Source organism: Equus caballus, chromosome 1 (assembly GCF_041296265.1).
Source record: "Equus caballus isolate H_3958 breed thoroughbred chromosome 1, TB-T2T, whole genome shotgun sequence".
Classification (NCBI taxonomy): domain Eukaryota; kingdom Metazoa; phylum Chordata; class Mammalia; order Perissodactyla; family Equidae; genus Equus; species Equus caballus.
This window is the reverse complement of record NC_091684.1, coordinates 36446059-36472955: the sequence shown is the minus strand read 5'-3', so window position 1 is coordinate 36472955 and position 26897 is coordinate 36446059. Positions and strand designations below refer to the sequence as shown.

Here is a 26897-nt window from a genome sequence, read left to right as displayed (position 1 = left end):
TCTTACCACCGAAAGTTTTCTCCTTTATTCCCTGTTACAATTTGTGACATATGCACAGAACCATAATGTCAGGTAGAGGCAATTAGTTCTCAGTGTGGAAAACAACAAAAAGAAAAGTATATTGATCATCAATGTCTCTTAGCATGAAATGCATGAAAACAAAATACACATTATTTTAGGGAGTAGTGTCTACATGGTTTATTTCCATTTGACCTCCTTATTCTTGCCAAAGAAGTCGGTTGAGAAGGAATATTACTCTATATTTGGGTAGACTTGGGTCAATGCCACTCTAAAAAAACATAGTGCTAGCACTCTGTATTGACACTCAAAAATTTATAAAACAGCTACTGGAAAAGAGGTTTTGGATGGGAATAAGAAAGCTAAAGTCTTCAAAGTGTTAGTTGCCTTGATTATTAATTGTTTTGCTCGTCATAACCAAAACATCACTGAAATGGTTGACTATGCTAATCACATTTGACTTAAGAAATCCAGTCTATTGCCAGGTGGCTACCTCAGTTCATTTCTTCTCCAGAAGTTCTCACTTTATTCCAGCTCTGCTTAACTTACCTTCCACTTCCCCACCAGAGGCAGCAATTTTAGAGAGGTATAGATATGTTGTTCCAACTACGTCATTTTTGGTAAGCCGGTCCCTGTGTAAAAGAACAGGTTAAGGCCTCCACCTGTGAGGATACATTTTCATTTCAACAATAATAAGACAGAGTTGGAAAAGACCCTAGACCTTAGAAATCATCCTGTCCCGTGGGCCTCGAGCTTTACTGCACTTTAAAAGTCAGTTGGAAGCTCCCGACTCTCATCTCCGATCCAAGCTTTTGATTCAATAAAAGCAGGAGTGGAGAACAAGAGGCTCCATTTATAACAAGTACATATCTCAATTGATTCTGATGAATATGGTCCTCCAACCACCCTTTGAGAAACACAGATCTAGTCAGACAACTCATTTCAGCTCTGGAAACAGATCTCACAGAGGTCAAGGAATCTGTCCATGGCCACACTCAATGTCATTGTCATAAAATGAATGCATCAATTACAGGCACATTGCATGATGAGTATGGTGTAATCACATTATGTAGAATAAGTGCACGTATCTTATTTTATCACGCTCATACTAATTACTAGGATGGTTTAATGACTACAATGGGCTATATCTAAGGGTCCTTCATAGGGAGAAAAATTCCCTTTCAATTCAATTCAAATATTTATTGAGCATCTACTGTGTGATAGACACTATTTTTCTGACTGCAGCTGCTTGCTTGGAACCTAAATCTTATCTACGTGGTAGGAACAAGTTTGCCCACTACAAGTATGTACAACTTTGTTTGTCTTTCCATGGGTATCTGAGAGAATCTGTGAGCCTAACTCATGAAAGAGTGGGTGTAAAAATAAGGTTTAGGGGCCAGTCTGGTGGCGTAGGGGTCAGGTTCGCGTGCTCCGCTTTGGCGGCCTGGCCTTCGCTGGCCTGGATCCCAGTTGCAGACCTATGGACCACTTATCAAGCCATGCTGTGGCAAGCATCCCACATATAAAATAGAGGAAGATAGGCACAGATGTTAGCTCAGGGCCAATCCTCCTCAGCAAAAAGAGAACGACTGGCCACAGATGTTAGCTCAGGGCTAATCTTCCTCAAAAAAAAAAAGGTTTACACTAATAACATTCTCTCTGTTTAATTCCTCCTCTTCTTTATTCCATTTGGTGGCACACCCACTCTGAAGTTTAGGACCCCTTGGGAGGGAGAAAATGTTCAGTATTTTGAGGAAGGAATATACTACAGTATAATATTATTATCTACTATACTAATATTATATATTACAAATGGTATATATAATGTTATGCATTATACAGTATAATAATATTAAGTTACAGAAAGTGACTAATTAAACAGTTTGCATGAGAAAAAATTTTATTTATGGGTATTAAGCCACACAAATGGGGTTTGCATCATCTCTGTCCATCCAGAAGGGTCTAGACTACATTTAAAGGATCCTTAGCTTTCCCTCAGTTGTGCAAATGCCCTACAGGGTATGTCACCTAAGATCTGGATCTAAGGATTCTGCAGTCAAATAGGGTCCCTCTGTGCATTCTAATCCACACTATTGCTTTGGAGAGGGAAGACTAGGATAGAAAAAAACCCACATTTGTAGTGACCACAGGCAACTCTGAGATGGTTTGATCAGCAATCAGCCCAACGCAGAGCCTGTAGGCCAGAGTGTTCACCTGAGCCATGTAGGGTTCAAACCCCACACACCTGAGGCTTCCTGAGGACCCTGGAGCATCTTCAGAATGTTACCAGAGGGTCCCAAGTGCCTTAAAAGTAGCTCACACTCATTGCAAGAGGCATCCTGTCTTTAGGCCACTTCACGGCCCTCAATTAACCATGACATGGTCATTGGACAAAATGAAGCGCACTCCCCTCCTCCCAAAGCCCCCTGTTGCCAGAGTACCAAGAGGGTACTAACATGAAAGTCAAAAACACTGGGCCAAAGGAAAAACCACAGCCAGACAAGGTGGGGGTCCAAGTGGGCCTCTTACTATCTGAGTGACTGTAGGCAAGTTACCTGACTTCTCTAAGCCTCAGCGTCCTGATCTGTAAAATGAACTAACAATAGTCTCTGTTCCATGGGGTTTCTCTAAAGACTAAATGAAATAATGTAGGTATGGCATGAGGCACAGCACCTGGCACTTACTAATGCTCCAAAGTCAGCAGCTAACACCATAATAAACACAGATGATGATGATGACGACGACGACAACGATGATAATAACATTTGTCATTTCCACTCTCATGGAGCAAACAGCTACCAACTGAATGCTCCATCCAACTGGAACATACCCCAGAATGGCCTCATTATGGCCAATCAGCACTAGGAGGTTGGTCTAGTAAAAATTCCAACCAGAACCTTTCAATGAAATTCCTTTGTGTTCAGTCAGATAGGTAGCTCTGCCCGTTTTCGTTTCTAACAATAACAGAGAATAGCTCTCAGAATGTTCTGGTGATTCTCCCCAAGAAATTGTTTACTGCATTTCTGAAGTCTATTTTGGACAGCCTAGTGATATTTAAAGCCTTGATTTCTTTTCTTGGGACATTTTCAGATCATTTTCCCTTCTTTTGTTTATGAGCAGTTGAACCAAGATAGCCAAAGCTTTTCTGTAATAATACCATTATTTTTAAAGAAAACACCCGATTCCAGGAGCAGTTTATCCCTTCCCTCTGGAAGAAAAGCCAACATACTGAGAAGCAGGAGTTAGACCCTCTAGAGTAATGGTCCTCAAATCCAAATGTTTAATTCTTTCATTCTGAATTTGACACAAGTCCATTTTTTAACTCACCAGTCATATACTGTTAGTTTTATTTTTTCACACATTGAAGGAAACTGTTAAAAAGAAACAGACAAAAAGCAGTTATTTCTCCACTTATTCAGTAACTATTAACGTAAGTATTCTTACTTTTTCTGAAAGAAAAGAAAGCCATACCTTGATCTGAAGATTAACAATTTGATTCCACTCAGGGTTTGCATTTTTCTCAATTATATTTGTGCAAACCTGTAAAATCATCAAAGCAAAATGGTAGGTATTCAAGTGTTTAATTTCTAAAATTTTATAGTGTATACATACTGAATTATGACTGTAGAAGTTTACCTATAGGTTATATACTTAGTAACCTGGTTATAGCTTATTTTTCTTGATAATGACTTGGTAAAATATGACATGGGTTTCATACTATCTTTGCTTCTTCTGTGCACTAAAAGTTAGTTTTCAGTTACCAGATTTCTAACACTGCATTAGTGTAATGATGCAAGAGTTAATGTTTATTGAGCACTTATTACATATCATCTAATAAGCATCTCTTCATTAACATGTCCAAATAGACCTCTCTCTCTTCTTTTTTGGTGAGGAAGATTAGCCCTGAGCTAACATCTGTGCCATTTTTCCTTTATTTTGTATGTGGGGTGCCTCCACAGCATGGCTGATGAATGGAGTAGGTCTGCGCCCGGGATCCGAACCTGTGAAACCAGGCTGCCAAGGTGGAGTGCATGGAACTTCAACCACTCGGCCACGGGGTGACCCCCAAACAGATCTCTTGATCCTGCCCACTAGTCCCTCTTGCTGCTCCCCAAACTGGCTCCTGTTCCAGTCTTTCCATCATCGTTCACCAGGTTTCTCGGACTTAGAACAGTCAGCCATAACATCTCTCTCCCCCTCATATGCCTCATCCAATTCATTGGTAAATCCTGACATGCCATCTTCATGTAGATCCTGATCTCCCCCAGGTGCCTGCTGTTGGGCTTTATCTGGATTCTCCCTTCCTCGCCTGCCCCCTTACTTTCATGTCACTCCCCTGTGCAGCACCCTCAGCGAGCTCCCCAAGTACACTCAGAATAAGGTCCAGATCCCTACTCTGCCTGATAAAGCCCTACCTGCCCCCATCTCTCTGATCTTATCTTAGTTTTCCCCCTTGCTCGCTCCACTCCAGCCTCACAGGCATTCCTTCACTGCAAATGCATCTCCTCCTTGAAGCCTTTACATCCACTCTTCCCTCTGCCTGGAAGCCCTGCCCCCTCTCCCCCAGATCCCTGCATCATCCAGGCCTCTGCTCAAATGTCACTTCCCCAAAGGTGTCCCACATGATAGCCTAACCCTCCAACCCCCCACCTCAATCACTTCTTGTCCTCTGCTTTATTTTCTGTGTAGTACTTGACACTGTCTGGAATGATTCCATTACTCCTTCGCTTTTTACTGTCGTCTTCTATCACAAAGTAAGCTCCATGAGAGCACTGACTGCCTCGCTCACCTCCACATCCCCAGCACATGGACAGCATCTGAGCCTCAGTGGGCTCACAACAATTACTTCTCGAGTTAATTAACCCTTTCAACAATCCTATGGGATTATCATTATCCCCATTCATAGTTAAGGAAATTGAGACTCAGAGGTTAAGGAATTTACCTTATGTGCCTATGGAAGTGGGTGAAATCTGAATTTAAATCAGGCCTCATCTTGCTCCAGAACTGAGGCTTTTCCACCAATCCCCAATGACCCTTCTAGGAAACAACATCCAGTCCATGCCTGTGTTGTTTGCCAAATCTCACTTTCCTGAATAAATTGTCCAACCACATAGAAGATAGCAGTTCCTCATGCCTACAACTGTCCATGGTACGTTGTTATTCTGCTGTGGAACCCCACTCTCCAATCTATGGGGGTAAAAGTGGTGGTTGCAGAAGTTCCTACACAAGGAGTCCCCCAGCTTTTCCCAGAGGACTGTGATGGGGCTCCCCTGCCTAACTCTCCAGTTTCAGCAGCTTGGGCACAGGAGATAAGAAACATGACAGGAGTGGTCAGCTGGGCAACGGGGGCCTGTACTCCACGGCATGTACCAGGGATTACTGTTGCTGCCTAGGGAGCTTGCTCAGCCAGCCCCGGTGGTCTGGTGGTTAAGATTCTCTACTCTCACCACCACGGCCCAGAGTTCATTTCCTGATCAGGGAACCACACCACCTGTCTGTCGGTTGTCATACTGTGGTGGCTTCAAGTTGCTATGATGCTGAAAGTTATGCCACCAGTTATTAAAATACCAGCAGGGTCACTGATGGTGGACAGGCTTCAGCAGAGCTTCCAGACTAAGAAAGACCAGGAAGAAGAACCTGGCTACACACTTCTGAGAAAATTGGCCATGAAAACACTGTGAACAGCCACAGAGCATTGTCTGATGTAGCGCCAGAAGATGAGAGCATGGTGCAAAAAGACCGGGTAGGGTTCTGCTCTGCTGTACACAGGGTCGCTAGGAGTCAGGATCGACTCAACAGCACTAACAACAAAGGAAGCTTGCCTAAGATTAAGATAATGCTTGGACCTGCGAAATAATCCAAATAATTCACTGGTAGCTTTTACTTTTCTAATCTTTCAAGAGGCTGAATTTTCTAATTGGAGTCCTTCATACTTTCCACTCCAAAATACACCTGTGGAGAAACCTGGCATGTTCAGACTCAGATAATCTGTGTTCCTGCAGAGCGCCCAGCTCATCAGGGGGCTACTTGAACAAAGAATAAGCAGGAATTCACTCCAAGGAAAACACGGTGGTTTAAATATTTATTTCTAGAGGCATTTGCAGTTAGATCATGTACAAACCTTTTTTCCAGCAAAGGAAACTTCCACAAAAGGATCCACTAGGTTTTTCTTATCTGCACTGCCTCCAAATATTTCCTTTACCGTCTGTGAGAAGGCATCATCCACTGGAAAGTAACATGGTGCACAGCAGAAATTAAATTTGATTTTCTTAAAAGAATAGAAATCACTCAGCAAAATTAAAAATGTTCTCCTATACAGGAACACAGTTGCAACAAGAATTGTTCTCCAAAGTGGCAAGCCCCAAGAGCACGGTACTGCAGAAATCCTTTTTTTTCCTAGTTGAGAGAGAGAAAATGTTTTCTCCCCACAAAGTTTTAAAATCAACAGGAGCACCTTGAAAAAAGAAACTGATAAATTATTATGTTGAGAATCAATCATTTATTGAGGAAAACAGCAGAATAAAGAAAGTCCATCCAGATAGGGTAAGAGAGAATTCTCAAACTCAGGCCTGCTTTCAATTTGGAAAAGGTGCTTTAGATGAAAGTGATAAAGGCCTAGTCTGACTTTTCCAGAGAAATTCAAGGAAATTTGGCATAATCATAGGTAACACATCTAGTCAACTATAAACGGCAGATCACTCTGTTTTACAAAGTCAAAAACGAATGGAAATCAGTTAAGTAGGTCATTGTAGGAAGCATAATGTCAGGTTTGATTTATTTACTTCACTTATGATATTTCTCAGGGAAAGATGGTATGCGGAGGCATTACAGGGTCTTTAAAAAGGGGAGGTGGTTCTCAGGAAATGTAGCAAACCCTGAAGAGATTTGGGTACTGTCTCCTGGGGGCTTGGAGAGGGGTCTATGTCCCAGGGCCCAGCAGGAGGCAGACAGACCAGGCCAGGCAGATAGAATGCTGGGTCCCCAGCAACGACAGAGGACTAACTGGACTAGTCTCTGTGAGCAGAATCACTGTGATTCTCTTAAACGCATCCAGTCTCTTAATACGCACATCTCATAATATAATAGTGACAGACTTGTAGTTATCGGCACTTAATCACCTTTGGCTCAGCCATTTTTAATAACCCAATAGCAAATACATTTATTTGATAATAAAATTCACATTTTCATTTGGGATGAAAGGAACTGGAAGTGCTGACTGTTGACCTCTCTCTAGTATTCTCTAGAACAAGGAGAAAATATGGAACACTGAAGAAAGAAGGGATGGAGCAGAATGGGCCAAAGGCTCAACAACAAACACGGATCAGTGACCAAATGGCTACCCCATGCACCAGCTCAGGTAGCTTTCAAAGGGGCCAGAATGAATGAAAATAAGTTCAAGCCCTATACGGAGAATGATTTTAACACATCTAATCATGCAGATAACTGATAATCCCGGGGCAGGATTATATCAATACGTACTCTGGGGGATATCCTCCGCTCGGTAGATTTTCAGCAAGAAGGTCACCCACCGGAGGGCGATGCCAGCAGGGAGCAACAAATTACTCTCCACGTCATCACTGTCATTATCGTGATTTTGTTCCTCAGGCTGGTGGGGACACATGATAGCAAATTACACACACAGAAAAGCAGCTTTTGTGAGAAGCCAAACTGATGCTTCTAAAATGAAACTGACTGCAACCATTTCCATTAGGATTTCCTGGGATTCAGGCTTAAGAGTTCAGGCACCAATTCAGCAAAGCTCCTCTACAGAATCAATGCCCACGTGTTTCTTCAATCAATACACCACAAGAAAATAACGTGTCCTTTTGTAGTTTTATGTGCACTACCTAGTAAACAGAGTTCCTGAAGCTCTTCCAATTTCTCTCTGACCACTTACTATTCCCAGCTTTGCTGCCCATTTTCCTAGGATGACAACTGCTCCTTTAGGGAGCGATGCCTGATCCTGCAAGTGAGCCAGGCTCTGTAGATAAGATGATGCAAAGAAGTCTTAAAAACACACATAGATTTATTGAATGACAAACCCACTCACAGACATCAGGAAGGAGTCTAAGGGAGCTAGAATCATAATTCTGTCACAAAGAAAAGAACAGCTTCTGAAAACCAGGTGGAACTGGAGGGTTCATGTTGATTCCAATCATATTGATTGGAAACTGTGTTCCCTTTCACAACAAGTGGTACCCACTTGCTTAACTCTTGGTCCTCTTTTTTAATGAGAACTCATAAACGGGAGAGAATGTAGGGGCTTACAGGAGGCTCGTCTCCGGTTCCGAGGACCAACATGCTGACTTTCATGTAACCTTTAGCACCTGAGCTGGCATCTTCGGGGTCATTGAGAAGAAGCCATTTTCTCATGACAGCGTGACCTAAAATAAAAAAGGAGTGAAAGGACAGGGGCCCTCTAAAGAGAAACTGACTGGTATGTGGTTCCATGTGCTGTGAGATAAACATTCCCTCCAAAGTGTCATCATGACACCCCAAATTCCCCAGATGGGTCTCTATATTAATGTCTCGACTTTGCACTGACACCCTTCCCCATCCTGCCCCGGTGTGATTCAAGCAAGATTCTCTAAGCTTTACTAACTGGTTTTATAATTTGATTTTGATGAGATTAAAATATCCTCACAAAGCAAAGAAATTACCTATTTGTGAATGTCAGGATAAGTGCCATTAGCCAGATTTAAAAAAGACACCCATACTAAGCTATTATTCGTTTCCACCGAGTATCCTTCCCCCTTCTCAATCAAGAAAAATAATTTTTTTACTTCTCTCTTTTTTTTTCTTGTGAGGAAGATTGGCCTTGAGCTAACATCTGTTGCTAATCTTCCTTTTTTTTTGGCTTGAGGAAGATTGTCGCTGAGCTAACATCTGTGCCAACGTTCCTCTACTTTGTACGTGGTATGCTGCCACAGCATGGCTTGATGCACGGTGTGCAGGTCTGCGCCCGGGATCTGAACTGGTGAACCCTGGGCCGCCAAAGTGGAGCACGCAAACTTAATCACTTCACTACTAGGCTGGCCCCCTTTTTTTGATTCCTTGATCCCCTAAATTTTCTTTATTCCCAGAATCTTCCAGTTCATGGGGAGAACATTACTTACCAGGTTCATCATAAACGAATCCAACATCAATCTGAGGAGAAAACAATAAAAGGAGTTTAAATAGATTTTAAAATCAGTTTCTTACATCAAAGAAACCATCATTATTTTATTTAAATATAATGCTCTTGACTAGACTTAAATTTCTTCGAGACTCAACATTTCCATCTTACCCTCTCTGTACTCCCAATACCTTGCCTGATGGGAGGCACACAGAAGACCCTCAGTGAATCATTTTGAATGAATGAGCTAGTCTTAGAGTTGGGAGGGAGCAGGGAATCAGGGTGACCAATGTGTCCCTGTTTGCTTGGGACTTTCCCAATAGCACAGAAAGTCTCACAGAAACCTCTTCGTCCTAGGCAAACCTGGACTTCTGGTCACCCTACAGGAAGTCACTTGACTTACCTTCCTATCCAATACTCCTTCTCCAACTAATACTAATGCTAATATTAATAACCTCATTGATTGGGCATTTCAATATGCCAGGTGTTACACTGGATGCTTTATATATTCTATCTCATTTAGTTTGCACAACGACTCCACCTTACAGAGGAAGAAATTAAGGATCAGAGAGGTTGACGTGTGGCTAGTAGGTGGCAGATAGGGTATGAACACAGGTCTGCCTGACCCAGATCAGCCTCTAGGACTCCTAATAACTGGGAGCTCCTTCCTTGGAGAGGCAGCCTATTCCATATAGAATTGCTGGAGATGTGCCAACCAGGTATTTGGTCTTAATTCCAATGTGAGTTACTCGGAAAAGCACCCTGATCCTTTCCCCAGGTTCGGCTCGCCTTTCAACCTCCAGATTTATAGTAAGTAGCTTTGTAGATGGAGCTCTGGGGCCACTGGATAGTGGAGCGGGGTGATGGGCTTCTTGCCATGGTCAAGCACCCCTCCCTTTGTAGCAGTGCACTGGTTTCCATCCATGGCTGGAACGCTAGGAAGGGCCCTGAAGTGGCAGCTTCGTGGCATCTTGCTTTAAGGTACTGCTGAGTGTTGTACTTTGGAGGTTGACTAGATCCAGGCCAGAGGCCACTCATCTGGTTTCTGGCCCCTGCGGCACTCACATCCTGCTCATGTTCCAGCCCTTAGCAAGGCTCATGGCATCAATCCCTTATACAAAACCTTAAGATGTCACCAAGATGGGCATCCTGAGACCTGGCCAGGACCCTGATTCCTCGCTGTGAAAGGGTCCATCTTTGATGTAAGTTGAATGAGATTGACTGTTGACACCCACCTTAAACTCCCCCATCAGACAATCTGCCCGCAAAGAATGGGAATTATAAACCTGGAAGAAAGAAGAGGGGAGAAAAGATTATCGGCTTTATCCAGCAGTGAGCAAGCGTGACCTTCCACTCTGGGCCCCCTTACCCGAATGCTGATGATCTCGTCCATCAATTCAGAAGGGGTTATGTGGAGATTGTAGAAAAATAACTGTCAAAACAAAAGAGAAAAATGTTTGAATGTTAGCAGGGGTGGACTCAGGCTTAGTGAGATCTGATGCTATACTTTGGGGGCCATCCTAAAAAAATACAAAACACAAACCCAAAATTAGATTTGACCCTGTGAATATACTGCAGGGCCTTGGAAAAGACCCCGAAGCTTGAGCTTCACGAGCTTTGTGGGAGACTCACCTCTGACTGTTGGAAAAAGGAAAAAGGGGTAAGTAACAACTATAGTGTTTATTTAACTAAATTAAATGGTTCATTGGGGACCAGATATCTACTAACTAACTGAAGGAAAGACCTAAGTTTATTTTATGTGCTTAAGGCTTGCATGATCTGGAAAGCTGAGTTTAATTCTCTACCATTTTTAGATCTATCATTTGTGTTGAGCGACTCTAATTTTATTCTTTCTAACAAAACACCTTCAAGGCCAAGTTTGCCCATTAGGTAACGTGAGCGCCTCAGTAGAGTTAATACTGACCACATTTCAACTCATTGTAACAGCTAAGTTTAAGGCTGATTCTTGGGAGATGAATATCGGCTATACGGACGTTGTACTATAAAACCAAAGTTTCATGCACCAATAAACTTTTATCCTAAGAGAGAAAGATTGATCATTTATTTAAACTGAGACTTTTTTCTCCTACTTATTACTTAGAAATATTTTAAATTTACAGGAAAATTGAAAGAATGGTAAAATAAACACCATCTTTCACTTATGTTCACCAATTGTTCCTACTTGAGGACAATGGCTTTCTCTCTCTCTTTTATTAACTGAACTATTTGAAAGAAAGTTCTAGATATCATAACAATTCACTCCTTAAAAATAGATTCACGTGCATCTCCTAAGACCAAGGACATCTTCCAATGTAATCACAATACTATGATCACATCCAAGAAATTTAGCATCTAAAGTATAGTCAATTTTCAAATTTCTACACTTGCCCAGAAAAAAGGTCTTTTTGTTGTTTTTTTTTTAATCTAGGATCCACTCAAGGATCATACATTGCATTTGGTTGCTGTGTCTCTTTAGTCTCCTTTTATCTAGAACAGTACTTCTGAAGACTTTTGTTTTTTTCCATCAAGACCTGTTGTTTTGCAGGATATCCCACAATCTGGATTTGTATGTTTTCTCACTGTTAGAGTCAAGCTGACCCTTTGACAAGAAATGACAGGGGTGATGTTGATCACATCAGGACACATAAGTCCGTTTGTCCCATGGCTGGTGATACTAAGTTTAATCACTTGGTTAAGAAGACACACACAGGGGGCCAGCCCGGTGGCGCAGCAGTTAAGTGCGCATGTTCTCCTTGGACGCCTGGTGTTCGCAGGTTTGGATCCCAGGTGCGGACATGGCACCGCTTGGCAAGCCATGCTGTGGTAGCCGTCCCACATATAAAGTAGAGGAAGATGGGCACGGATGTTAGCTCAGGGGCAGTCTTCCTCAGCAAAAAAAGGAGGATTGGCGGCAATTAGCTCCTCCTCCTCAAAAAAAAAACACATGCAAACCAAGGATTTTTTTCTGACAGTAATTTTCTTTAATGAATTTACTTGTGGATTACTTTTAATTAAATTTTTTTTAATTTGAGTTCATAATAGTTTACATCATTGTGAAATTTCAGTTGTACATTATTTCTTGTATGTCGCCACATAGGTGCTCCCTTTCACCCTCTGTGCCCACTACCCATCCCCTTCCCTGGTAACCACTGAACTGTTTTCTTTGTCCATGTGCTTGTTTATATTCCACATGTGAGTGAAATCATCTGATGTTTGTATTTCTCAGTCTGGCTTATTTTGCCAAACATAATCCCCTCCAGGCCTTTCAATGTTGTTGCAAATGGGATGAATTTGTCTTTTTCTGGCTGAGTAGTATTCCATTGTATGTATATACCACATCTTCTTTATGCAATCATCGGTTGATGGACACTTGTGTTGCTTCCACATCTTGGCTATTGTGAATAGTGCTGCAATGAACATAGGGGTGCATATGTTATATTGGATTGTTGATTTCAAATTGTGTGTATATATACCCAGTAGTGGGAGAACTGGGTCATATGGTAGTTCTAGTTTTAGTTTTTTGAGGAATCTCCATACTGTTTTCCATAGTGGCTGCACCAGTTTGCATTCCCACCAGCAGTGTACGAGGGTTCCCTTCTCTCCACAACCTCTCTAACAGTTGTTATTTTTAGTCTTAGTGATTATAGCCATTTTAACAGGCGTAAGGTGGTATCTTAGTGTAGTTTTGATTTGCATTTCCCTGATGATTAGTCATGTTGAACATCTTTTCATGTGTTTATTGGCCATCTGTATATTTTCTTTGGAAAAATATCTGTTCATATCCTCTGCCCATTTTTTGATTGGGTTGTTTGTTTTTTTGTTGCTCAGTTGTGTGAGTTGCTTATATATTATGGAGTTAACCCCTTATCGGATATATGATTTGCAAAAATTTTCTCCCAGTTGGTGGGTTGTCTCTTTGTTTTGATTCTGGTTTCTTTCGCCTTGCAGAAGCTCTTTAGTCTGAGGAACTCCCACTTGTTTATTTTTTCTTTTGTTTCCCTTGTCTGAGAAGATGTGATATTCGAAAAGATTCTTTTAAGTTCACTGTCAAAGAGTGTACTACCCATATTATCTTCCAGGAGTTTTATGGTTTCAGGACTTATCTTCAAGTCTTTGATCCATTTTTATTTTATTTTTGTATATGGCACGAAATAATGGTCTACCTTCATTCTTTTGCATGTGGCTGTCCAGTTTTCCCAACACCATTTATTGAAGAGACTGTCTTTTCTCCATTGTATGTTCTTGGCAGCTTTGTCGAAGATTAGCTGTGCATATATGTGCGGTTTTATTTCTGGGCTTTCAGTTCTGTTCCACTGATCTGTGTGTCTGTTGTTGTACCAATACCATGCTGTTTTGATCACTATAGCTTTGTAGTATATTTTGAAGTCAGGGATTGTGATGCCTCCAGCTTTGTTCTTTTTTCTCAGGATTGCTTTAGCTATTCGGGGTCTTTGGTTGCCCTATATGAATTTTAGGATTCTTTGCTCTATTTCAGTGAAGAATGTCATTGGGATTGCATTGAATCTGTAGATTGCTTTGGGTAATATGGACATTTTAACTATGTTTATTCTTCCAATCCATGTGCATGGAATCTCTTTCCATCTCTTTATGTCATTATCTATTTCTTTCAATAATGTCCTATAGTTTTCACTGTATAAGTCCTTTGCCTCCTTGGTTAAATTTATTCCTAGGTACTTTATTCCTTTTTTTGTTATGATTGTAAATCGAATTGTATTCCCGAGTTCTCTTTCTGTAAGTTCATTATTAGAGTGCAGAAATGCAACTGATTTTTGTAAGTCGATTTTGCACCCCGCCACTTTACTGTAGTTGTTAATTATTTCTAATAGTTTTCCAATGGATTCTTTAGGGCTTTCTCTATATAAGATCATATCGTCTACAAACAGTGAAGTGTAAACTAGGGACTTTTTTAGTAAAATCCTTTTATTGAGTTATGAGTTGGTCTGTTTAGAGGCTCAGTTATTTGATTCTTCCCTTTGCTAAGAGATCTATTCTCAAAAAAGTTCATTAAAACGGGAAAATTCTGAGGCGGAGGTTCTTGCTGGGCTCCTCAGAATGTAGCTGAATAAACATGTATTCTGTGTTATAAATGCATTGCGCCTTGGGCATCAAGCCAGCCAGTGTCTCTCCTCCCTACAGTCCAGCCTCGCCCTCCCAGCGAGTCTCTCCAGCCCTTCCGAAGTCCGCTTCAAGCGCCCCCTCTCAGTGCGCATCTACCTGCCTCCGCTGAGCTTCGACGGTACTCAGCTGCAAGCTGTGGTCCGCAAGTCATCTGAGGAGGAGAAATTAGAGGTGAGAAGAAAACGGGGCCTTCTGCGAAGCGGGGGGCCAGCTTGAACAAAAGGGAAGAAAGAGGAACACCAGACAGAAGAAACCGGTTTCTTCAGCAAGTAAAAAGGTAGGAAAAAAGGACAAAAATCGGAGCCGGGCTGGGACTAGAAGCTGAGGGAATTAAGAGGAGCTGTGCTAGGAAACTGTGGCAGAAAGGCCTGGGCTCAGAACAGAGCATGAGACGCAGGCCCACGGAATCTCAGAAATGCGTCTCCTCAGCAGAGGAAGGCTGCACTCCAAAAATTCCCCAACCTCACCATTCCTCTTCACAGCCCTCATGGTGGAGTGTCGTGGCATTTGAGATGACCGGCAAGGGATTAGGTATTTTTGAGGAGTGTTACAGAAGAGGTCAACAGAACCAGAGGTCAACAGAACCAGGCTGTATTCTTTCTCAGTATGGGGGGAAAAAACACTTTTTGCTCATGTGTAATGGCTTTCTTACATATTTTTTATGTTTTGACACCTTTAAAAAGTTGGGTTACTTCGTCACACAGTCATCCCTCAGAGACACCCTGCTAATTAGAAAGAGCAAAAACAGACGCAGGTGACTTCATGCACTCCATCATAAGGGATGCAAAGATCCATTAGGAAGGGCTCTGTCCGGAAGTTGTTGCAACAACCCCAGAAAGACACCAGCAGCTCTGAGAACCAGTGACAAAGGAGACCAGGTGATTTCAAGACCCAGAGGTTCTTAGCTTAGTACGTTTAATGCTGGAACTTTGGATTGTATTTACCAGTTAGGTTTGCACCTGTGCTCCCCTCCCACAGGGGACAAGGGAGAGGTGGGTGGAAGGCAGGCAGGTGCATATAAATAGAACAGACTCACTGAACAGGAACATGCCTTCTGCCCGTTTACCTCATCAAAAAATGGATTGTTGCCCCTCTTGATTCTTGTTCGATGTGTCTGGCCACAGACGTGGACTTTGACCACAGGCTTTATGTTGTTGCCGCTTAGCTGCCGGCCCTCGATCACCCGAACACGGATCTGCAAGCACAGAAGGGGCGTTGTGACTGATCCTCTCACAGCGCACGGCGTGAGAGAACCCTCGGGCGTGGCCTCAGCTCGTCCACCTGTGAGGACCGCTGACACCAGGCCCGGGCAGCTCTGCGACCGACTGGTGCTCGCAGACCGGGAGCAGCTCCTGTGCGCATTCCCGAGGTGGAAACTGGGCTTGGGGTGCAGAAACCAAGAGCAGTGGTGGGGTTGAGATAGTCCAGACTGGCCCAGGAAGGGGCAGGGCTGAGGCCCAAGCCTCCTACCTGGGCCAGCCCTGGGATGCACTAACTCACTCCAAAGCTGAAAACCCAATGTCTGTGCTTCTGTTCTTCGACTAGCTCTTTCCTGCCACCAAAGAGAAGGAAGGATATGGTTTTATTTCTCTGAAGATCCTCATCTAGCTTGACTACATCTTCTTCTGCATGCAGAAGATGGACAGCTCTTCTTATTGGGTTTATGCCTGACATACTCTTTCACTAGTCGAGCCACTGCCCGCAGAAATAGGTCCTTCCTGACGTCACCACAATTGCCAGAAGCTGGACGATACAGTGGTAAAAACAGGATGGGTGGCGCCCAGGCCATTCCTACCTGGAAGTCCTGTGGCTTGTTGGACAGTATCCGCCGGCCCTTTCCTTTCGTGAGCCTCCGGGCAAGCTGAGCTTCGGACGCTGTCCCACCTGGCCCCCTGGGCCCAGCGCCCCTGACCGCGCCGTCCAACACGTCTTCACCACCTCCATCTTCCTCCTCTTCTCCTAAAACACCAAAAAGGATTCCCGTCAGAGATGGCCCTCCCTCTGTAAATGGCTGCACCCTGGTTTCCTGGACATGGAGCGCTTTCAGTGTTCCTGAGGTGGGAGGTGAACGAGATGCTTCTTGGTGACACCGACTTGGGGCTTGTTGTGACTCAAAGATTTTTCAGGAAAATATGTTCATGGTGCATCAGACTGTCTTGAAAGTGTCAAGGAGAATGCCAGAGACTACAGGGAGAGAGAGAGGAGATGGTGCAGTCAGACCCAGGCAGAAAAAACCCCGTTCTGATCTCGGACCCCAGCCTGAGGACAAGGGGCCTTTCTGCAATCAAGATGGAGGAAGGATGATTTGCTGTGGGAAATGGGAGCCTTGCAGGGGAGAGGTCAACGCCACTCTTCCCACGGCAGGTCTTTTCTCTAAAGACTTACTCCTGAGGTTTTGTACCCTCTCCTTTCTGAACCTCCTAATTCACAAATGCCCTCTCCACCCTCATGGCAGATGAGAAACTCATCTCCAGTTTTCTTGCCAAGCAGACGGAGGTGGTCATCATGCTCTCCCTTTGCCCTCCTGGTTTGTCACTTCCACACACATATGTCCCCTCATCTCTCCCTCTAGCTTCCCTTCACACTCAGGGGGGAAAAGTGTTTCCTGTTTAGCAGAGTGAACCCCCTCCCCATTCCTGAGATCCAACTTTCATCTGATTCTTTGGGGACGCCCCCAAATGTCCCCTCTCTTTCTCTCAAGTTCCTCCAGTGGCTCCTTCCCCACCAGGGCCTTCCCTCTGCCCTCAAATATGCACAAATCTTTCGCTCTTAAAAAACAAAAATCTCTGCCTACTATGTCTCCCCCTTTCTTTTATTCACAAACTCTCTGAAACTCAGAAACTTGAGCTTTTCTTTTCTTAATAGACAAAAAGTTTGAACTCCCGGTAATCTGTACAACATAATTTAAGAGAGACTAGAAGACTAACCACCTTGTCCAAAAAATATTAGCATTTGCACTCCCTACCTTTGGATTCTGAAACTCCTCCTTTACAATGCAAAATCACATAAGAGACTTACTTTCCATATGGAGCCATCTGTCAGTCACTCACATCATAGTATGAATTAGTTTGCTCAGACTGCTGTGTAGTACGGCTCTTAAAGCTTGGGATCTGGAGTATACTGCCTGGATTCAAATCTCAGTTTCGAACTATGTGCGTCTATGTTTCTTAAGTTCTACTTCAGTTTCCTCATTTGTAAAAAGGGGGGAAATAATAGTATTTACCACAGGGCTATTTTAAAGATAAAATTAATCTATATGCAAAGCCTTTAACATAGTGCCTGGCCTAGAGCAGCACCCAATAAATTAATCTTCTTTTTTTTTTTCTAGTTTTGTTGAGAAATCGGTTTTGGTTGGAGCACAGAACACTAGAACACTTCCTAGAGAGCAGTAATGGGCTGGGGGCGGGGGCTGGAGAAATCAGTGGATGGCATGGAGATGGGGTCACAGCGTGAGGAAGGGGCAACCACCAGGAATTCAAAGGTCTCCCCGCTGTACTGCTTCAGGGTTTAGCCTGGGGGGAGCCCTCCTCCTCGCCACCCCTCCGTTCATGCTCAGCCCGTCTAAGCCTGGCTTCTGTTCGGCAAAGGTCAACCACGACCTCTTCTTGCTAAGCTCAGGGCCCTTTTCTGAATCGTCATGTCCAATCTACCACAGCATTGAACCCTGGGGCCCACACCTGCTTCTTCGAATCATGCAACTCTCCTCCTGGTGCTCTGACTAAACCCTTTCAGGTTCTTCTATGGGCCCCCCTTTTTGTCTCTTCACCATGTAGGACTTCCCACTGTTCCTCAGCCCTCTGCTCCTTTCACCCAACACTCTCTGGATCCAGACTTTCAAGGAGTCGCAGACTCACAGAAGGTTAGACTAGAAGAAACCTGAGAGATCCTCGATCCAACCTGCCTCCCATCCCATTTTACAGAGAGAAAAACTGAGGTCCAGAAAGCTAAAGCAATTTGTCAGGTTATGAGGAGCTCAGCTGAAACCAGGATCCAGTCTTCGCCCTAACTCAGTGGTTTAAGACTGGGTCTAGGGGCCGGCCCCGTGGCCGAATGGTTAAGTGTGCACGCTCTGCTCCAGCAGCCCAGGGTTTCACGGGTTCGGATCCTGGGCGCGGACATGGCACCACTCATCAAGCCATCCTGAGGTGGCATCCCACATAGCACAACCAGAGGCACTCACAGCTAGAATCTACAACTATGTACTGGGGGGCTTTGGGGAGAAGAAGAAGAAAAGAAGATTGGCAACAGACGTTAGCTCGGGTGCCAATCTTTAAAAAAAGAAAGACTGGATCTAAAACCAGGCCACGGGTAAAGGGGATGCTGTCCTCCTGGGTCCTCAACATCTTTGTCAGGAAACTGGGAAGCCCCATGGAGGCCAAAGGTAAGGAACAGCTACCTCTGCCCTCCGCAGGATAATCTGGGTCTCTTCTCTATTCTTGACGAGGCTTCAAAAGAACAGCTTGCCTGCTACCCATATCTTGGGGGACCTGGATCTTGGATTGTCCTTCTTCCCATTGTCCACCATGTGAGCTTCTCAATTCCCTTGAGTTCCGGATGAAATATCCAGTCTTAGGACAGGCCCTCCATCCTGCTCCCAGATGGAGTGAGTCACACTTTCTCACCTTCACCACACACTGTTCCATCTGGTCCTCCCCACAGAGCCGTGCAGCTGTTGTGGATCTGCCGGCCTCCCCACTACCAGACCCTCTTCAGAAGGAGGGGGCTTGCCTTTTGCATCTTTCTAGCTGCCCCGTGCCTTATACAAATCCTAGTGCACAGCAGGGGCTTGACAAAGGTGGAATGAGTCAATGAACAAGGGCATCCTGACCCCTGCTTGGGCTGTCCAAGTTCTTCGGCAGTTTGGCAAAGCTCCTGCACAGCTCTCGGGAAAGAGCACCCAGAGAGCTAAAGGGCCGCTTCTCCCAACCAAGCACCAGCCTCAGGGAGGCTCAGAGGGCCAGGTTCCCCTCCTGCAAACCTGTTCCAGCTCGAGCAGTGGCTGCGCTGCACGGCTCTGAGGCTCCTCCAGCAACTGACACTAACTTCCTTTGGGCATCCTGGGCCCCAGTGGGATTTCCTCCCTGCTGTGGATCGTTCCATCTGGGGTTGGTGGTTGCTGACGGCAGCAAGTGGGAGAGGAAGGAGGGGTAAAGCAGACCCCTTTGCAGCAGTGGCCTCTGAACAAGCCCCCATTAAACTCTTCATGGATGCTCCAGACACAGACCACAGGGCAGTGAAGAGCCAGCTTCTTCTGGAAACACCTTCTGTTATCCAGCCTTTAGGCTGAAGGGATGGATCACAGGAAACCAGCCTAAGTCATGGCTACTGCCAGCATCTCTGCATAGCAGCAGAAGGATATTTGAGTAGGAAGCCACCCCTTTATGTGCCAGGAAGCTGAACAGGATTAAACAATGCTACCTTAAGTGTTCCACAAAGAACAAGGGGTGCCCATAAGGCCCTGCCAAACGCACCCTTCTGCACAGGCTGTTTCACCACCCAAATGCCAGCGGTTGTACTGGCATGCCCCATTAATGAGAGCCAGCCGTGAACTGAACCACAGCCAAGTGGATCTGAAACGATGACTCTTTCATGACCACAGAGGGCAACACGAAACTGGGAACTGCTGACTAAATAGTAAGTTACCAGTTATATTTGCTTCTGAGGGCGGTTGTAAAAAAAAGCACTACAAATTGGGTGACTTAACACAATAGAAATTTATTCTCTGACAGTTCCAAACCCTAGAAGTCCAAAATCAAGGTGTTGGTAGGGCCAGGCTGCCTCAGAAACTTCTAGGGAAAAATCCTTCCTTGCCTCTTCTTAGCTGGGACTCCTGGCAATCCTTGGCGTTCCTTGGTTTGTGGCTGCATCACTCCAATCTCTGCCTCTGTTGTCACGTGGCCTTCTCCTCTGTGTGTCCCCACCTCTTCTCACAAGGACACCAAGTCATTGGATTCAGGGCCCGCCCTAATCCAGTATGATCTCATCTTAACTAATTACATCTGCAAAGACCCTATTTCCAAATAAGGTCACATTCTGAGGTTCTGTGTAGACAGTAATTGTCTACACAGAAAACCCACTATAGAGGTCGGTCATCTTTTGTATCGTTCCAGTTTGTTCCATCTACTACTCCAGTCTATAAGTCTGCAGCCATACAGGCAGCCCCAATCTATTGAGCACATCACTTCCCCTACCCCCAACTTCCTTCACTTTCTTGCATTTCCCCTAATCTGTGTCAGATTCTGTGATCTAACACTGTGACCGCCCCTCTATGTGCCCCTCACTCCCTTCCCTTCTCTCACTTCATTGTACTCACCTGGTTCATTCGACTCTCCACTTACCACAGCCCTTCACCCAGGCAGCTGGACTCCGCTGAGCAGAACACACACCTTACTGACTAGTCTTATTTTAATTTCATGATCACAAACCTTAAGTGGAGTCGTAGGACTGCTCAGCCATCCCACCACATTTCCAAGGCATCTGTTTCAAAGTTTTCCTGGGTCCTGGTCTGAGGTGACCACTGATTAAAGTCAAATCACTTTACCTTTCTGAACTTCCACCTGTTTTGTACCTTGAAAGCTTCCAACACCCTCTCTGTCCTTCTCAACGTCAACTAATGACCTTACTTCGTATTTCATTAAGAAAACACCTTCCCTCTTGCTACGGCTGCTGAACTGTCTGTGCTCCCGACCTGAGGCCAGCCCTTCCACATGTGCACGGGCCCCATCTCCTCTCGCTACTCAAGGATTTTGCTTCTGCAATTTCTGCCTCTGTATCCGCCCATCCACCTCCCCCCTCTACTGGAGCATTCCTATCAAGACATAAACATGCTGAAAGATGGCCCATAATTTAAAAAAACAAAACTTTCCTGGACTGCTATAGTTACTGCTCCATTTTTCTGCTCCTCTTTCCTGTCCCTCTCTGGCTGTTCAAGCTCTTCATAATCCCTTTGTATGAATGCCATCCTGCCTCCCCAACAATTACCACGCCACTCAATCAAATCCTCCCAAGCTTTTGACTGCGACCAACACTCACCTGTCTTTTTTCTGAATGTCAGTAATGCCCTATGTGACCCACACCTGGTCACAATTGACGCTTCAATTAACACTTAGGATGGCTCTCCATCACAACTCCAGCAACTTAATAAAGGAAGTCTTCATATTGCCTAAGATGGACGGTTAGCTCCTTTCCAGAAACTCAGTGGCAATATTCCTGCAAACTGCCCCTGTGTACAGTGACTTGTGACAATGACACTTCCCTGCATGGCTTCTGTTTGCCCACCCAGTGCTGAAGAGCTGGGTAAGTGCTGAAGACCTTACAACACAGTCCAGTTTGCCTTTGGCATTCCCAACTGTGCCTTTCCCCAATGGGTAGCAGCCTCTCTCCTTCCTCTAGGGTCCCATACTCTCCTCCTCTAGCACTTCTTCTCCCCACCAAGCAGAAGAGAGTGGGCTATCAGTCACTCAGATGTCACCAAATCTGCAGGCCAAGCCCTCCCCACCTCCAGCACCCCCATCTAACCAGAGGAATGTTCTGTTAGAGCTTCCCAATGAAGGCAACTCCTAGAAATGGCTGAGGAAGAGGGACACTTGCCCAGTCACCACTGGCTTCCTCCTGGCCTGGAATACTGACACTCCCCCACAAGACACACTCAGCCAGCAGTCCTCGTTATTCAAACACTTCCCACTCCTGTCCTCTTTTCTGCCCGAGCAATAATTGGGCCACCATCCCATTTAATCCTCTTCCATTCCTCGATGAAGAACCCCTTCTGGAATATTATATGCTTTTTTGGGGGGGGTCAATATTTACTATTTCCCCACATCAACCCTGTTTTTCTAGAGTCCTAGAATGCCAGTCTCTGCCCATGACATTAATTTTGCTTCTCATGACAAAATCTTATTAAGTGGTGATACTGGTTAAGGCAGAATTTAATTAACTGGGTCCAAAGGTCATTGTAAAATCAGAACAAAGGGCTAGTATAATATCATCAATGTAAGCTAAAAAGTACAAAGCAGTAGAGGAGAGAGTAAGTTTCTAAGCATGACAACATTTTGGAGATAACATGCTGATTTAGGTGGAATGTTGAAGAATAACTTTGCTGGGTTTCTGACATGGTAGAAGTTGTATAAACGAATGTCTGCATTCAACCATAAGCAATTCATTAGCCTCTACCTCGATCCTTGGGTAAATAGCACTATATGTGCTCTAGGAATCTTCTGGAATGGTTCCACATAGACCAGAGCAAAGGTACCATGGAAGAGCCTAAAACCAAACAGTGATGCAAACACAGGCTTGCAGGGCAATTCTGGCGGCTTCTGCCTTTGATTGATTGAGGCTGTGAGACAGTGTAGGAAACATTGCCCAGAGCTCTGTCTGAGTCTGAGCAAGATAATGTTAACCAGAGAACACACTCAACTCCAGTGCTTCTCAAAGTGAGCTCCAAAATCTGCCTTCACCAGGATCTCCTGGAAGTTCCTGTGAAACACAGACTGGGGGGGTTCCTGTTCAGATCAGCTAAATTAGACTCTCTAGAGGTAGATGCCAGAAATCTGCACATTTAAAGATCTCCTTTGATGATTTTCTTTTGTCTAAAATTTAAAAACCACTTGTCTGTTATGATCACTCTGATTTCCTAAATATCCTGGAAAAAAATTCACCTAATACAGTTCGTTTGCTGGATGAAGCCAATTAGAGACCCAATCTTGGAACCAGTGCCTGCAACAATCTTCTAACACACTGATCATTTTCCACTTCGGTTCTGACCAAGTCAGTCTCTCATTCAGAAAACGTTCCATGGATCCTCAGGGTCTGTCCATCAAAGGACAAATGTGTCAGCCTGGCACTCCCAGCCCTCAGGAACATGCTTCCCTTTCAATACACCTCTCATTGAATCAGTCACTTTGGCCTATTCACTACTGTTCCCCTAAATGCCCTTTTTGAAATAAAAATTCAAGCCATATCCATTACCCATCCATCATTCACTCATTCATTCATTCACTCAACCAAGCACGTATTGAACAATTATGGATTTCCAAGCTCTGTGCTGGGCACTGAGAATGCATAGTTGAAATACACAGATGAAAAGTACTTTCTCTAAGAAACTGTTTCCTGTGTAATAATTTGCTTAGTCATTTCTGGAGGAATTTATTGTATTCAGCCATGACCTATAGTTACTCATGTTTTTATCTTACCTTTCTACAGAAATGCAAGCTCCTTGGTGGCAAACAATGCCTTTCTCACCTCTGTATGCTCCACAGATAGGTGTCAGTAAATGTTTTTTGAACTGGATCAAATTGAATTGCAAGCAAAGTGACTTTGGTGTTTGTGGAATGAAAAAAATTTGAAGTAGCCAAGCCTGGCTATGAATGAGTTTTTTTGTTTCTATCATTGAACAAAGCACAATTTTAACAGATGGTTCTTCAAAAATAGATGTGAGATTTTAAAAATAGTCTATTCCAGCCACAGGAATATAAGTTCCAGTCAAGCTAACTGACATCTGGCAAATGAAGTTGGCAAAGTAAAAGGTTTTGAGGAGGTCAAGCCTGCAGTCTGTGTCAGCCCACCCCTCTGTCATGGGAACAGTCTCAGAGTTGGGTTAATGAAAGGGGTACCTTTGACACCACACACTTTCAGTCAAGCCACCAATGCCCCAGAGTCTGTAACCTTTGTCATCTTCATATAAGAGCTCCATAAAAGCATTTCTTATAAAAAACAAACCCCCTAGATAGAACAACAAAGACAAGACCTATAAAAAAATAGTTGATAAGTTGGACTTCATTAAAATAAAAAACTTCTGCTCTGCGAAAGACAATGTCAAGAGAATCAGAAGACAGCCACTTACTGAAAGGTAATATTTGCAAAAGACATGTCTCATAAAGGACTATTATCCAAAATATACAAACAACTCTTAAAACTCAACAGTAAGAAAACAAATAACCTTATTAAAAAATGGGCCAAAGACCTTAACACCTCACCAAAGAAGATATACAGATGGCAAGTCAGCTTATGAAAAGATGCTCTAAATCATATGTCATCAGGGAAATGCAAATTAAAACAATGAGATATCACTCTATACCTATTAGAATGGCTGAAATCTGGAACACCACCAAATGCTGACAAGGATGTGGAGTAACAGGAACACTCATACTTTGCTGGTGGGAATGCAAAATGGTACAGCCACTATGGGAGGCAGTTTGGTGGTTTCTTACAAAATGAAACATACTCTTACTAGACCATCCAGCAACCATGTTCCTTGGTATTTACCTAAAGGAGCTGAAAACTTACGTCCACACAAAAACCTGCACATGATGTTTACAGCAGTTTTATTCATAATTGCCAAACTGAAAGCAACCAAGATGGCCTTCAGTAGGTGGGTGAATAAACTGCGGCACATCCAGACAATGGAATATTATTCAGTGCTAATAAAAATAAATAATCAAGCCTTGAAAAAACATGGAGGAATCTTAACTGCATAGAACTAAGTGAAAGAAACCAATCTGAAAAGGCTACATACTGTATGATTCCGACTATGTGACATTCTGGAAAAGGCAAAACTATAGAGACAACAAAAAAATTAGTGGTTACCAAAAGTTGGAAGTGGTAGTGGGGATATGAATATACAAAGCACAGAAGATTTTTAGGGAAGTGAAAATACTCTGTATATTATAATGATGGATATCTATCATTATACACTTGTCCAAACCCATAGAATGTACAACACTGAGACTGAACTCTAAGGTAAACTGTGAACTTTGGGTGATTATGATGTGTCAATCAAGGTCCATCCTTCATTAAAAAAATGTACCATTCTGGTGAGTTATATTGATATGGGGAAGGCTATGCATGTGTGGGGGCAGAGAGTATAAGGGCAATCTCTGTACCATCTCAATTTTGTGGTAAACCTAAAACTGCTCTAAAAAAATATAAAGTCTTCCTGGGGCTGGCCTGGTGATGCAGTGGTTAAGTTCACTCACTCCACTTCAGGGGCCCAGGGTTCTCAGGTTTGGATCCTGTGTGTGGACCTGCACATCACTCATCAAGCCATGCTGTGGTGGCATCCCATATACAAAATAGAGGAAGATGGCCACAGATGTGAGCTCAGGGACAATCTTCCCCAAGCACAAAGAGGAAGATGGGCAACAGATGTTAGCTCAGGGCCAATACTCCTCACACACATACACTATATATAAATACATATATATAGTCTTCAAAAAAAAAAAACCATGAATCCCTCAGTTATTCAGTTCCTGTGATCTGCGGTCATAATTAGTTTCTTCAACTTGCAGGGGTGAATTTTCCTGAAAATCTTCACTTTTGGGTTCTATCATTAATATTTCAAATTTCTTCTTGGCAGGACCCACTATGTAAATGGTAACCCTTAAAATCAGCATTGCTAGTCGTGAACAGTGGTTAACTCAGGAGGATGGAACTATGAGGGATTTGCACTTTCTGTGTCTTATATTTTTGTGATGTTTACATTTTTACATGCATTATTGCTTTTGCACTCAACAAAATCAACAAGCTCAAATTTTTTGATTTGAAAACATCTATATAAATTAGAGGAAGCATACTCATTACTTTTATATAAGAATGGTAAAGGTTTTATGTTGCTTTTTTTTAAGAGTCAATTGACAGGAAAGGAAAAGAACAAATTCTGGGCCTTTTATGTCATTACGTCATTAATGACATATGTGATGGCAGGAGGTGTGGCTATCTTGCTATTATTTCTCTGTCTCAAGTTTGTTGGTCTTACCTTCCCCCAAGACTAAGTTGTATTTTGTTCCTAGCATCTTTCCTAGCATAGAGTTATAGTAAGTACTCAAAGATATCTTTCCTTAGTTGAATTGAATTATCATAATGAGAAAAAAATGCTTTTCTTTGAAACACTCAGATAATCTAGGATACTGAAAGATTTTTAAAAATGAGGAAGAAAAGTTTCTTTGGGCCAGATTATGAAGCCAGCATTCAGAATGTCACCTTGACCCAGCCTTGGTGAACTCGTCTTAGAGAACAAAGACAGCACTTCAGATCAAAGAACCCTGTTTATTTTTTAAGAAAAGAAATTTCACTTTGTCATCTCACACTTGAAAATAAAATTGCCCTGCAGACACAGTTCATTTGCAATGGTAACATTCTTTGTTTGAAATTCAAATAAAAGGAACCCAAGTTCTAGTTCATTTCCTATCTTCTTCTAGTAGTATCAGCGATTCTAAAGAACTTCTGAGTAAGACCTTGGCCAACTGCCACCGCAGAGCCAGAGCCCCTGGAATCGACTTCCTAAGGGGATGCGTGAACACTCAGGCCACAAGCACTGCTGGAGCCTGAGCGCTGCTGAGACCCTCCGGCAAAGGGATCCTAGAGTGCACAGATTTTCTCCTCATTGGGTTTAAGAGTTCAAGAGTTAGTGCTTTTCTGCTTTTGAAGGAAGCAGCCTTTTCCTCAGGGAAATCACATGTTTTCTGAGCCTGGGCTCACACAGGTCCCCTCAGGAGATGGGACCTCCTCCAACACTCAGAATAGCCTGATAAACTGCTTATTCTCAAAGTCTATCCGGCTCACTAAGACAAAACTTTTTTTTTTTTTTTTTAAGATATTTAAAAAGAAAGCATTTGGTCATCTCAACATGACT

General features: G+C 43.5%; 1 protein-coding gene across 6 annotated transcripts in view; it reads right to left on the bottom strand.

Moving 5' to 3' along the window:
* The window catches only part of MYOF (myoferlin), a 152624-nt gene that overhangs the window by 81835 nt on the left and 43892 nt on the right, over positions 1-26897 (bottom strand). For all 6 annotated transcript variants that reach the window (XR_011436850.1, XR_011436846.1, XM_023642393.2 and 3 more), the window contains 11 exons: positions 16068-16231; positions 15339-15467; positions 10503-10565; positions 10369-10419; positions 9135-9165; positions 8287-8402; positions 7498-7624; positions 6140-6243; positions 3490-3558; positions 3346-3389; positions 568-650 (listed from right to left, as the gene is read on the bottom strand). Coding sequence is in view for 4 of the 6 variants with exons in the window: in XM_023642393.2 (XP_023498161.1) it covers positions 568-650; positions 3346-3389; positions 3490-3558; positions 6140-6243; positions 7498-7624; positions 8287-8402; positions 9135-9165; positions 10369-10419; positions 10503-10565; positions 15339-15467; positions 16068-16231 (981 nt within the window). In the remaining 2 variants the exon portion in view is untranslated. The remainder of the gene's footprint in view (positions 1-567; positions 651-3345; positions 3390-3489; positions 3559-6139; positions 6244-7497; positions 7625-8286; positions 8403-9134; positions 9166-10368; positions 10420-10502; positions 10566-15338; positions 15468-16067; positions 16232-26897) is intronic.